General features: G+C 40.5%; 1 protein-coding gene across 1 annotated transcript in view; it reads right to left on the bottom strand.

The window, feature by feature from the left end:
- The window catches only part of HMCN1 (hemicentin 1), a 206,988-nt gene that overhangs the window by 140,535 nt on the left and 52,189 nt on the right, over positions 1-14,264 (bottom strand). Inside the window, exons 5-9 of the mRNA XM_059822131.1 lie at positions 13,956-14,127; positions 12,115-12,221; positions 5,672-5,792; positions 4,859-5,122; positions 4,448-4,592 (exon numbers count right to left, since the gene is read on the bottom strand). Coding sequence (XP_059678114.1) covers positions 4,448-4,592; positions 4,859-5,122; positions 5,672-5,792; positions 12,115-12,221; positions 13,956-14,127 — 809 coding nt within the window. The remainder of the gene's footprint in view (positions 1-4,447; positions 4,593-4,858; positions 5,123-5,671; positions 5,793-12,114; positions 12,222-13,955; positions 14,128-14,264) is intronic.

Here is a 14,264-nt window from a genome sequence, read left to right on the forward strand (position 1 = left end):
GTGGGGTACAGAAGAGATGCGGGCAAGATAATGTAACAGAAATCCAGAGAAATAGTCGGAGTTTTTCTATAAATCACAGCAAGGGCAAAGTTGATAGGCAATACCACCACGTATCTATCACATGCAATGTTAAAGTCAAGAGGAGAATAAAAGTATAACTACATTGACTGGTGGTTACATGTGCTTAAAAACACACACTCTTACAGCTTCTCAAGATTCAAAACCACATTTTATACAACTAATGGTGCAACAGACACACAGATGATGACATAAATGAGCAAAACAGTGGTTCTTCTGTGGTGTCCCAGTGCTCTCTGTGGCCTGTTGCTACGGCATATAAACAAAACTGATGAGCGCTAAAATATCCATGATAGCTTTGGCAAGTACTTGCCAATTTATGGGAAAACACTACATTAGTGAACCCTTTGTCTCTCTTTTGTTTGTTTGAAGAGACTGATTTATCAACCCTTAAAGGATATAGAAAGAGCAAGAGAAAGACTTGGAATACATGTGGAAGTGCAATGCTGAAGCACCATGAGACAGACAATCCAATTACATCACAAATGAAAACAGTATATAGTGACCTTAAATGGCTTCCTACGTATTCTCTCTTACTTCATACTTATTCTAGCTAACCTAATATCTCATATATCAAATCTATGACATTTTACAGTGCAACGCTGGAAAATGGAAATGGCAGTAACTGCCAAGACTAAAGAATAAGACAGTGTTTCTTCCAAGTAAAGAGTGAGAAACTTCACTTTCAACATACTTTCCATGAAAAAGAGAAGTTAGGCGATCCTATTCTTCTTCATTCCTGACTTTTGCTATACACCAGATGTCAAACATGGAAGCCTTCAGAATAGAAGCGTAAAAGGAAACGTGTCCGGAGTGGAAAAAGCTTGGCAAACAGAGACCTGCACTGGTGTGGTGAGTTGACCCTGGCTGGATGCCAGGTGCCCACCAAGCTGCTCTATCACTCCCCTACCTCAGCTGGACAGGGGAGAGAAAATATAACGAAAGGCTTGTGGGCCAAAATAAGGACAAGGAGAGATCATTCACCAGTTACCGTCACGGGCAAAACAGATTTGACTTGGGGAAAAAAATTAATTTAATTTATTATCAATCAAATCAGAGTAGGATAATGAGAAGTAAAAACTAAATCTTAAAAAACACCTTTCCCCCATGCCTCCCTTCTTCCCAGGCTTAACTTTACTCCCAAATTCTCTGCCTCATCCCCCCAAGCAGCGCAGGGGGACAGGGGAAGGGGGTTGCATTCAGTTCATCACATGTCATCTCTGCTGCTCCTTCCTCCCCAGGGGGACAACTCCTCACACTCTTGCCCTGCTCCAGCGTGGGGTCCCTCCCACGGGAGACAGTCCTCCACAAACTTCTCCAACGTCAGTCCTTCCCACTTCTCCACAAACTGCTCCAGCGTGGGTCCTTTCCACGGGGTGCAGTCCTTCAGGAACAGACTGCTCCAGCGTGGGTCCCCCGCAGGGTCACAAGCCCTGCCAGCAAACCTGCTCCAGCGTGGGCTCCTCTCTCCATGGGTCCACAGGTCCTGCCAGGAGCCTGCTCCAGCGTGGTCTTCCCACAAGGTCACAGCCTCCTTTGGGCACATCCACCTGCTCCAGTGTGGGGTCCTCCATGGGCTGCAGGTGGATTTCTGCTCCACCGTGGACCTCCGTCGGTGCAGGGGACAGCCTTCCTCACCATGGTCTTCACCAGGGGCTGCCGGGGAATCTCTGCTCCGGCGCCTGGAACATCTCCTCCCCCTCCTTCTTCCCTGACCTCGGTGTCTGCAGGGCTGTTTCTCTCTCATGTTCTCACTCCTCTCTCTGGCTGCAGTTTCTCTTGCGCAGTTTTTTCCCCCCTTCTTAACTATGTTACCCCAGAGGTGCTGCCACCATCGCTGATGGGCTCGGCCTTGGCCAGGGGCAGGTCCCTCTTGGAGCCGGCTGGCGTTGGCTCTATCGGACACAGGGGAAGCTTCTAGCAGTTTCTCACAGAAGCCACCCCTGTAGCCCCCCCGCTACCAAAACCTACCACACAAACCCAAAACAGGTGGTCTACTAAAAAAAATTAAATAAAACAATGGCAGCAATGAATAATACACACCTCAAGGCATCTGCTGCACACTTTGGCACCGACTCTAAAAAGCAGCCACTGCACACAACTCTTTGCAACATGTGTTATTGGGATAACTCAGCACCTTTCAGCATCGGGTCATTTATTTACCCAAATCATTTTACAATATATGCAATTTGCTGATCAAGCTCCTTATCTAGTCAGTTTGGAAAATACAAACACGCTCCCTTAGCCAAGTTGCAAAACCTGAAGACCAAATCACATCCTCGTTATTAGTTACTGTAGAAAGACTGGCAGAGAGCACAGTGATATTCATGTTGTATCTAACCTCACCTCTTGGTCACCGTAAACCACCACGCTCCATGTCGTGTGTTCACTGGGGAAGCTACCAGCAGCAGGCTCTGGCTCACACAAATGAACTAAAATCTAAGATTCGCTCGTACCGCACTAGTTAACACACTGTTTGGAGGGATATATTCTGCATGGTTTAGTAAATCAGATACTAGGCTTGACTAACAACACAAATACCAGTTGATTCACAGTGATTTTTTTTAATTATGATGATTATTATTTTAATTAACTAAATGGATTGCCTTTCTTGTCAGAATTTCCCACATTATTTTTGCTGATTCTGCCCTTTGCAGGGTTCGCAGGATCTGCCATTTATAACACAGAACGAATTTTAAAGACACATTAGTGCTCAGTTCTCATTGATTTACCACTGGAATGAGGTGCTTAACTACTGTTCTTGGTCTCCTAAATCAGACTTGTCAGAAATGCACTAGGATAATAAGCAAAATCTGCATTTTCTTACTAGACCACCACAGGATGCAGAAGTCTAGAAAAACAAAGCTGTTGCAATTTTAGAGCAACTTCTTTTTCCTACACATGTTGCTCATTTAAAATTAGAAATTATTATTACAGCTGATAGTACCTCTGGAATCAAAGTAAAAAAACCATTTTTCAAAGTACGTTCACTTCAAGAACCCTTAACCTATATTCATTCTAATGGTATTTTGACATAGACAACTGTCATGACAGAACTGTAATACTCAGCTTATAAATCATTTACTTTTTGAAATAAGCATGAAAAATATTGAGTACAGATGACATCTTGTCACCAAAACAAAACTCATTCAATGCAGATCAACAATACAGCTCAAATCTGCTTTAAACTAGTAAGCTGGACAAATCCTGTATGGAACTTCACTACTACTAAAATGCAGACAAGCCAAGCTGAATTAGATTCAATTTAACTGTGATCAATAATATTTGGCTTGAGATATATTTTGTTAAATTAACTTGGATGATCTGTTCATTCATCTGGTCTGTAATACTAAAATGAAAAATGCAGCCCAATCATAAAGGTGCTGGGTATGTGCAAAGCAATGAGTAGAAGTGTGTGGTTTGATAACTAAAGAATGGAAAAAATTACACAGTTGCTAAAGTATGTGCTGGGGTTGACTAAATGTAAATGGCACCTCATAAAAAAAGAAAAAAGAGCTGCAGCATTTCACACTGCCAACAGTGTACAAGGGAGCTTCACAATTTATTTATTTTGGTAGTCATGTACCTGCTAGTGAATGCTGGAACTTAGTCTTCAATCTTCTCCTGAAGTGCTTCAGGCTTTACAAGAGGCTAACAGAAGCTGCCGACACAGTTTTCTAGTACATACTTCCCTTTTGTTTTCAACTACCAGAATTACAACATGGACTTTATCAGTATTTTAATTCTTTTTTTTAATTATTTTTCTTATCTCATTCTACAGAGAAATAGCATGCAATCCATTTTCTATACAGAAGTCTGAAGGGCCTTCTGGTATATTCAGTGTAAGTTTTCCTATTTTGAGAGATTTTCTGAAGAGGAAAATTTTCTAGGGTAGGTCATAGGACATACTTTTAGGGCATCCATGAAAGGCCATTAAAAATAAAGCAAATTAGCATATGTTACATAATCATCTGTGTATCACTGCAGGGGGAGGGGTATCTTCCAGAAAAAAGCTAGTTACTGATCTACTTCACATAACTTTTAAAAAATTAAATTAAAAGCATTTGCCTTCCAGACTTTTAGACCCAGTTTATCATAATTTAAGAGCACACATTTGAGGGTGATTTTGGCCAGCACCATATAATCTCATCGTCTATACAGAGTGCACACCCTCCTCAAACATGCATATATATATTAAAAAAATAATTCTCTCCATAGAATACAGCCTCCCTAATGAATATCACCAAAAATAACAGAATGGAAGTAATAGGATATAAGCAGCATATAATAGTAAATAATAAATAGAAATCACAGGATATAAACAGGAAATAATACAGTAGTGGGGGGAAAATAAAAGGTCCCTACTTACCTGAAGAACTGATCCACTCCTAATTTTACTCCATTTTTAGTAAAACGCTGAGTAAAAGGTATAAGACTTTCTACGTGGCAAGGAACAGACCCTGGCTGTAAGTAATATCCTGGAGTCTTGGTGGGCATTGTAACTTTTGGAGCATCTGAAGAAAGCAAGTATTCCCAAAATGTTATTAACAGCTACTAACATATATCCTATCTTTTCCTTTTTTTAAAAGGAAATCCAATTTCTGATAAAGTTATACTTAGTAGGTAATAACGTTAACTTGTCCATCGCAAACTAGAAATAGAACTTTGGAAGGGAACGGCACAGAAAGTACTTGTGGAAGTTAGAAAAAGATATTAGATATCAATTTTAACTGATTCAGATATGACAGGTGTACATTCAATTCAAGTTAAAATCTCTTACCAGGAGTAATACTAGAAAACGAAACACTTGAAACTCTCTGAAAAAGATAATCATCCTTGTCATAGCCCATTATTTTAACAAAAAAAGCTTCATCTGGTGGAATGAAGTCAGAAATATTCCATAGTCCATAGGGCTTTCTGTCAGGATAGTATTTCACAGGCAAGGTCTTAAGAAGTTCCCCTGTAATACTCAGAAGTTCCAGGCGGTCTACTCTAGCTGGAAGAAAGATCCCCGTGGTATTTAGCAGCACGAAGGTAGGAATCCCTAGAAAAACAGAAACATGCTATTTTAAGGGCTAAAAAAAAAAAAATTTAAAAAAGAAAGGTTAAATTCCATCTGTATGGCCCACTACCCCATGAATGCACCGTTCAGTTTCAACCCTTACTTACTAAATAGCAAAAAGCTAAGTTGTGCTCTGCTTATTAGCCATCAGGAGACACAGCAATGATTAGGGTTTCAATTACTGATTTCCAACAGGTGTTTCTGAAGTAGCAGCCTCTTTATTAACTCCTCACCATGCCCTAGAGCCAAAGGCTTTTTCTGAAGCTCCAAAAAGTAACAGAAACAGAGTTGCAATTTTGAGGCTAAAAATATCTGGATTTGTGACATAAAAAGCCAAGCTAATATGAAAAAATACCGTAGTATGATAAAACAGGAATATTGGTTGCTTTCATACATTCAAGGCCCAAGAACCAACCACCAGCGTCCCCAGATTTATCACAAGGTTCACCAGAGAAATCATCAGAGAGTTCTACTTGATTTTGGGGGCCCGAAAACAATTATTGTTCAGCATGGAATAAAATGGAAACCAACCTTGCACTGGTCTGCTGGATGTTTTTTTAAAGTCTAATGTTGGCTTCCTGGAAAACCCAGCTCGAAAGTCAATAGTGCTGAGACCTGTGATCCGAACAGAGTGCCTTCCACTGCTCAAGGTCTGAAAAAGCAACAGAGTGAAAGACCATGTGCATAATTAGCGTTTCAGGACTTGCAAAGTTTCTGATCCATCCACTGAGTTCAGCAGATAGACTTCAGCTTTCATTAAAAGCCAAGACAGAAAGGCGGCTTATGTCAGAAGTTGTAAGTAAAAACGCCTCTAATAAAGCTTTACTTTTAGATACTGGACCCTACAACTGTAGCGTCAGCAAAAAGAGCCTCGGAAGTAAATCACCACACAAACACCCGAGATCAACAGCTAGTTGTCACATGCCAGTGACTGCAATGGGGGACTGCCTGGAAGTTAGCACCTTGACCATTATAAAGTATGTTACTAAATAGTAAATGAAACAAGTCTACAGAAAAATCAGTATAATTTTTTTCCTGATTATATATATGAACAATTTACTTCCAGTGCTACAATAATTTATCTTACCATTTTATTTATGAGTAAGCTCCCTTTTTAAATATACACAAAACTAATTTTACCCATGAGGCATACGCAGACGTCATAGGCACTGCATACCACAAAACAAGTGGCAAGTACAGACCACCCTCAATCAATACTGTGTATCAAAGGTTCTTCTTCCCCGTCAAGGCCTCAGGTGGGAAGCGGAGGACGCAGAAGTACCTCTCGCCTCCGTTCTCCCCCCCCCACCTTGTCATTCTGGTTGAATCAACCAAAAACAAATCACAAACAACCCCCACCCCGCCACCCACCCTTGAAAAGCCTGAGCTTTATGTTGTTTGAGGGTACAGTTGCTTTTATGCGAGTCCTCGCTCTTACAATTATTTTGATGTATCTTCTTTAAGTTACTTTCTATCATTCTATGCTGAGAAAGAAAAGGACAACTGCCACTTGCCAAGAGTGCATAGGAACCCAAAGCTTTTTGTCCTCACCTACTCCCACACCCTTCAGGTGTTAGAATAAAACCAGCCAACCCCAAAAAAAACCCAAAAAACCACTACTGCTGCACTGCACTGAGCATGGAGTTAGATTTTTACAGAATTAATGACAAACCCATGGGCAATTTCAACCAGAACAGCAGGAAAAAAAAAGAAAAGATTCAAAAGGCTGTGAAGAGTGGTATCTAAGCTGTATTATGCCAAGATCAAAACCACAGTTAGGAGAACCTACCGTGAGTTTTTGTTCAGGAAGACAATACAGCACACTAGACGTGCAATGTGAAAGAAAATCAGTATTAAAATGAAATAATTCCACTGAGCTTTATCTATCTAGAGAGTATTATCTGATCCATTCTCAAATACATAATGCCTTCAGTTTAGTAAACACCTCTGATATGGCTACAAGTGAATATTAAACTAAACAGTTGTTTCTTGTAACTAACTGCCTAGGGACAGCCATTTAGATACGATGACAAATTGATGTCTATCTGATTAAAACAACCTCTATTTACTGCTATTCTGTTAGCCTTTCACCTCAAAAATCACTACTAAAGCCTTTTTTATATAAACCAGCTGCTAACAATACAAAGAAATATTTAAGTGTGCCAAACAACTCATGTTATCAAGCATAAATTGGCAGTTAAAATTTCATTAGACAAACTCAGTGACAAAGTTTTCTTTTATAGCTTTATGCATCTGTATAAGGAATTTATGGTGTGAATAAACTTTTCACAAAGTTTAAGTCTTCAGTCACAGCCTTAAAATCTTAGCGCAAACAAAACAAGCCAGGGACTAAAGACGAGTAAACAATCCATAGAAAAATACATCGGGAAATTATTTCTCTTTATGAATTATTCAGACCTTTGGATACTTGTGAATTTTTAAGGCTAGAATAACCTCATAAAACTTTACCATCTACTAGTAACAATAAATGCAACTATCACTGTCATGCCTAGGAGCTGGCAGTCTTAAGCTAACACCTAAGAATAAATTTCATCCCAAAAGGTTGCTTTCCAATGAGTATCTTTGTCAAGTCTCTTTTCATTATTTGTAACTTTAACATGGATCACTGGTTTTGTACATTAGTGCTTCTCCTCCAAGACTGGGCGAGTACGATAAGAGCAATTTGTCACAAATGTCAGGAAAAAAAATGCTTCCCTCTCTTGCAAACAACACAAAATAAAATTGCTCAAAATGCATGTATCTGTAAACAAATGTATGAAAAAAAATGCATGGGTTTTTGCAAAACAAACTCTTCATTTTCACAAAACAGAAAAACCAAGCCGCAACGGCTAAGTAAGTTGCACGGTTTTATTTATATATTCACATTTACAGTGACAGAGATATGCAGCTGAATTAGGCTTTAAGGAACGTGCTGAAATTACGCTGGACTGATTTATCATCACACTCCACTGAACCAGCTGCTTTTGGCTATAGGGGTGTAAGGGAGTAACAGCAACAGCAGTCAGTAAAGACCTGTCTTGGTCAGAAGAACAGCCAAGTTTTTCTGCTGATTTCTCATTGCTTTTCCTCTCCTTTTCTCAATCACACAGATGATCATTTAACTCTAAAGCAGCAGGGAAGTTTCTGTGGCGTTGCTCAGCTGAAAAAATTATGGTCTATCAATTAACCACAGAACAAACCAGCAGCTGACGGCTTCTCACCCCTGCCTCTGCCCCCCTGACTCGCCTCCATCACTCACTTGCCTTTTCAACTGAAAACACGCACAGGCAAGGCCTTAAGGAGTAATTACATACCACTGCCTTCTGCTGCTGTCCTGGAGCTTGCAGATGACTGTTATTTGCAAGATGTTGGATGCCTCCCAAACTGCTCCAAAGAAACCTTTTAAGAGGAGCCCATAGGATAGGTCTTTGTGTGAGGGATTTAGCAAAAGCAAACTGATGCTCCCTCTTCCATTAAGCGAGCCAGACTCTTCCTATCGAGGCCCATCTGTTAGTAGGTATCTCAGCGGTAGGACCAGCAGATAAACCTAGTCTCACAGCTACCTCTGACGTGCAGAAAACACATGCAACAGCAGGACCCTCTTTCTGAAGAAAGATGTTTCCCTCCACACAAAACCTGTACTGTTCACCGATATGCTATGGAGAGAGGAGCCACATGCTCCTCTCATGGCATTGCTCTTTGAAAAGACTCCTGTCACCTTGTAAACCAAGAGTACTATAGCAGACCTGGAAGGAAAACTTATAAAATGCACATACATGCACAATTTGATGTCCTCATACTGAAGTACCTGAAGGCAACCAGAGGCCTCCTGCAGCAGAGGAGGCAATGGGATTGCGTACTGTGCTTTTCATATTACTCACACCTGTGATTTAAAGACTTCACTGAGCACTGAAACTGCACTAACCCTTGTTTGTGGATTAAGGTGGGATCTTCTTGGACTGATCGTTCTCCAGCTGATTTAGTAGCAGCTAATACTGTTTAGTTCAAAGCAATTTGTTATCATACTAAAATGACAACTTGTTACACTTCTGGGTGACAAGTACCTGTATAAGCTCTTTGCACAAACCTAATTAAGACCTGGTTTGCTCATAGAAGTTAAAGTAATTCAAATATTTCAACTATATTCAAGACAACTTTTTTTTTTTTACCCCAAAATACATAAATGTGAATGTTTTCTTCTCCACAGAACTGGAGACAGCATTATGCTGAGCTCAGAAAAACAAAACCAAGAAACTTCACAACCCTCACTGCAGGAGCAGCCTGATGCTTTGGCCACGACTGGTTTGCATCTAGCTGAGCACGCTGGCTTGGTTCCAGCTGAGCCACTTGGCAGTTTGCACCATGCTGAGTGCCAGCCCTGGCTTTAGGAGAGTTTATTAGCTCTGAAGGCTGTTACACATTGAGCTTGTAAGAGTGGCAAGCTCCTCTCCCAGCAATTCCTGGAATCCCGAAATTTGGGCAACACAGTGCAGGCATACACAAGTGGTTCCACGTGGCTCAGGTCACATCCAAAAAGGCCTCGGCTTAGCAACAGCCATGCAGGGCCAGGGAGAGATCACGCAGGGCTTTTGCTTTTTCTGCACTCTGTTTCTCCGTGTTGCAGGGCACTGAATGTTTATGAGATCGCATACTGGACTAACAAGCTACAGAGTAGAATACTAAGGCACTGACTGAAGGGAAGTTCTCTCAGTACCCAATTTGTCTAATGGTACTAAGTCCAGTGGGACCCAAATCAGTTTTTTGCAGAACACCAGGGTGTCTCTGTACCAGGTTTTTCAACATTTCTGGTCCTGGAAGTATAGACAGACATTCAAACAATTCTCTATAGAGCTGCTGAGCTCAACATGCTTTTCTAGTTCCAGTTCTGCAGCAGTATCAAGTGTTTCCTACAGTGTTGTATGTGAATTAATAATCCTTTTCAAACCACCTCTGCGCATGTGGCACAGACAACACACAGCGTACATCCTTTCAGCACGCCTCATTGTGAACTTGGCTATAAAGGTATCTTACAATATAGTATTTACACTTCTAGAATAGAGTAGTTCAGCTGCAAGGGACCTATACCAGTATGATTGTTTCCACATCGATTTAGGAAAGCTGCCATCACGCTGCTTTACCTACATAAAGAAGTATACACCACTAAGACAAAGCATGAGTCAGCTTAGGCCACGGTTACGCAACAGAGTTGAGATGTTGATGTAAAAACTTACAGTTCAGTGTACCTCCCTTCCTCTCCCTCACTCTAAGCACATATGTCACAACATGCTGCCTCCCCGAACCAGCTCGAGGTACAGATTCGACTTTATTTGGTTGAAGAGAATCTGTCCGCAAAACACAGTTAAATAGCATGATTTCTACATAAATAGTTAGGGCTTGTACAGATTTTAAGGTGTGGTAGTGGGGTGTCATTTGATAGCTAACTCATTTCAAGTGTTTAGAAACATCAGCATCTAGCCATAAAAACAATGTTGGGGCTAGTTCTTAAGTTTATTTAAATACTATCTTATCCATAGCGCAATCCTTAAAGTTCTAACACTCCATTCGTATCTGGTGCAATTACATTTTGAACAGTTGATTAAAATGACATAGTGAACATGTTATAAAACAAAATGATGAATACATACATTTCCCTAACTCTAGCCAAGTCCTAAGCTTCATCTTCCAGTTTACCACGTTACAGTAAGAGTGCTCCTGCTCATCCCTTCTCCCTATTATGGTTTCAGGTAAGCAACTTCTGGCCTGGTATACTGTGTTAACTTGAATCTCTGCTAAATTAGGGGTTAAGGCTAGCCTAAGCAATCCGCTTTCTGTTACTGATTTACACCTATTTTATAGATACATTTATTGATCTATAAACAGCAAAGATTTCAGCTACACTGGCTTCAATTCACAGCCCCCAGCTCTGTGTAGCAACAGATCATAAGTGCTCTTGGACGTTATTGCATTTACATGTCTTGTTCACCACACGCCTCACAACCACGATATGGCACTCACAGGAACACGTGGCCAACCGCAAACATTTAAACTAGCAGTCACCCAGAGAAAATCCCATGGAACCATAGTTCTACGTGGCCCTTTCATCACAGAGACATTTTGTTCTTTCATTTCAGAAGCACGTATGTTAATGTATGATTACCCAGGAGCTGGTTGCATACTACAACTCTCAGAACTAGCAGGCATGATTGCTCTGCATCTGTTCCAGCGCACATTGATCATGCTCAGTGTAAGGAGGCTTCAGCCAAACAGTCAGGGAACTTTCCTACAGACTGTTGTGGGAGCAGCAACCTTTGGCATAGGTAGCTTCATCAAGGGGTCACATTAAGTTGCTGAAGTCAGCTCCAAGACGACCATTTCAGCAGAGTCTTAACGATCCTTTCTTGTTTGGTTATTACTGTTAATCACGTTGATTTTAACTTCTTAACATTTGCCAAATCCATTCCGTAACTGTTATGTGCTAGGATAGCACTCACAGGAACAAATTTATTTACATACTGTAGTATTTAAATAATTTATTGATAAGGAGTTTGAATTAAATGTATTATTTATGACTTTGTGAACCTGCTAATGAAATCTCTGGCCTCCAAAGTGCACGTCACGTCCCCCTCCCAGTCCTCCAAACATGCCGTACCCAGCAAAGCCCCTCTGTGCCCACGCTCTCTACAGACAGCATCTGCTGACTGGACTCCCAAAAATGCTCACTTTATCCTTTGCCCATCCAAAGGAAAAGGATGACCTTTTTTTGACTTACGATAGTAATGTCTAATATGTTATCAGCTTGATAAGAATTTTTTACTACTGCCTTCAGAATATGTCACAACACATAGGTCAGAAAGGACTTCTATTGTAACACAAACTCACCTATGAATATCTATGATAAACGACGCAGTAAATTATTATACAACCCCCTCACAAGCTATAGGACAAGTCGTACATGATTTCTGCAGTAACTTTACCTTAATTGTCCACGTTCCAGGCTCTGGATCTTTGACGTTTACTACCTTTGCAGAGTTGTGGATATTTAGCAATTCATTCAGTCCTGATCCTTTACTGATCTGCTTGCCTAAAAAAACAGGGAGTAAATACAGTACTGAGTAAATACAATATTGCCTAAAAAACCAGAGAGTAAATACAATATTGTTCTTCTGTACTGATGTATTTTTGATACTTGATTTACTCGCTACTTAGCAGTCAATGACATTTACAACCGTCAAAATTCCTTGTAATTCTTTGCCAGAACACTAAAAATGCTCATTTATTTTCACTCTTTTCATTCACTTGGAAAATTTAATACAGCCCGCAAAAATTCAGAGCTGTGGGAAACCTAGAAACTGTAAGCAAAACAAGTTCTCTTCTTCACAGAAAATACTCAGTTCCCAGCGAAAGGAGGCAGCACAGAAGCAAATCCCTTGAAAGGGATCCTAGAACAGGCTTACCCTAACCTACCTGCCAGCCCACTCACTCTTCCATCCTCTAGACCTATTTCAAGCAGGATAAACTCCACAAGTTAAAATACTGATAAGCCAGGTTCTCCTGGCAGAGGGGCATTAGCATGTAACTAAAGGCGGGAATACATACGAGATCCTCACCGGGGATTTAGCCTGTTAGACATCATAGACACCAATAAAAGAGTGGAAGTTTTCATACTCCACCATACCACACTTTATATGTAGACCTACGCATACAAATATATGGATGGTTGTACGCAGGAGCTGGTTCTCCAGAGAGGCATTTTGCTCCCTCAAGGCTGACTACAAAGTACCATCAAGCACTGAAAACACATCTGGCGCTTTCAGAGCACTAAAGGGAAAGGTGAGGTTGAGAATGGGTTGTCCCAGTGTCAATTTTTAAGAGCTTATTAGACACGTCTCGACTAACTTCAGTGAAACTGTGTGGCTGTAGATGCGTGGAGCTGACCTATGAGAAAGGAAAACATACAGATGGGGTCAAAGCTTCAGCTAAGCCTGACAGTTGCGCCCAGGATTGTGTGTTATCATGGTTTGAAGAGACACACTGAGCAAATTTCTTTCCTGTAAACAGAGAAGAATGCCTCAGTGGAGGACAGACCAGATTATACTGCAGGGAACCCATCCTGTGCATAAAATATTTCCGAGATACTAAAACTTAAGCTATATCCTTAGCCAAAAGTCATTCAGAGAACACAAAGCATGATCTGAATTTATTTCTGGAGCGCTGTTCCAGGTTCCTAAGGCATCAATATAACAATGAACAGTAGATTTGTTCAAGCTACCTTCAGTTACAAATTAGCATCCAAATCTGCCGTTGCATTTCCCATCACACATTGTTCAGCTAGAGAGGGGCACATGAAACAGGATTTGATTCTGAATGCTGTCATAGTTCAAGGAATCCTGACCTTGGTTAACCTTTCACCACATAAAAAACAACCATCATGTATAACCCCTAAATGAGGGTTCAGTGACTACATAAATACATGAAAAAAAAAAAAGGGTCCAGAAATTTGGAATGCAAGGACAAACAGCAAGAAAGTAGATGGAGGCAAGATGAAGTGGTCAGAATAGGGAGGATTTCCAGTTTCCTGTGAGTCAAAAAAATGGAACATTGGGAACAATTTAAATGTTGGAAGTGCATACATCCAAAGATCCTGTATTTTAAAAATAAAATTTTAAAATATCCTGAAATCCTGATACTGGTTTTCAGAACGTGAAAGACGTTTATGAATCACAAATATGGCCTTCCCTATTGGAGACAATATAGACGATTTGTCTTTTTCATTCACTTTTTTTGCTATCACAAAAGATGGTATAAACTACTTCACCTAATGGATCATGAATTTCAATTGCTGGTGAAGGACCACTCAAGGACACTGTAACCTCTTTCAGACTTGGATCAAAAGGGATCTGCCAAGTATTTACAGCCATGGTCAAATGGTCTGTAGACAAGAGATGCACTTTGGAGGCTTGAACTGCTTCTTCAACCCATTTTAACACCTAGAAGAGAAAATAACACTTGTTATTATACTGTCAACAGTATTTGCTGTTGAAATACTTTCTGCTGAAACGCTGTCTCTACTGTCTTGTAGAGATTCCGTGTTAACTGCTATTATAAATAGAAGATCACTACTTTC

The sequence above is a fragment of the Gavia stellata genome, chromosome 10 (assembly GCF_030936135.1).
Source record: "Gavia stellata isolate bGavSte3 chromosome 10, bGavSte3.hap2, whole genome shotgun sequence".
Classification (NCBI taxonomy): Eukaryota; Metazoa; Chordata; class Aves; order Gaviiformes; family Gaviidae; genus Gavia; species Gavia stellata.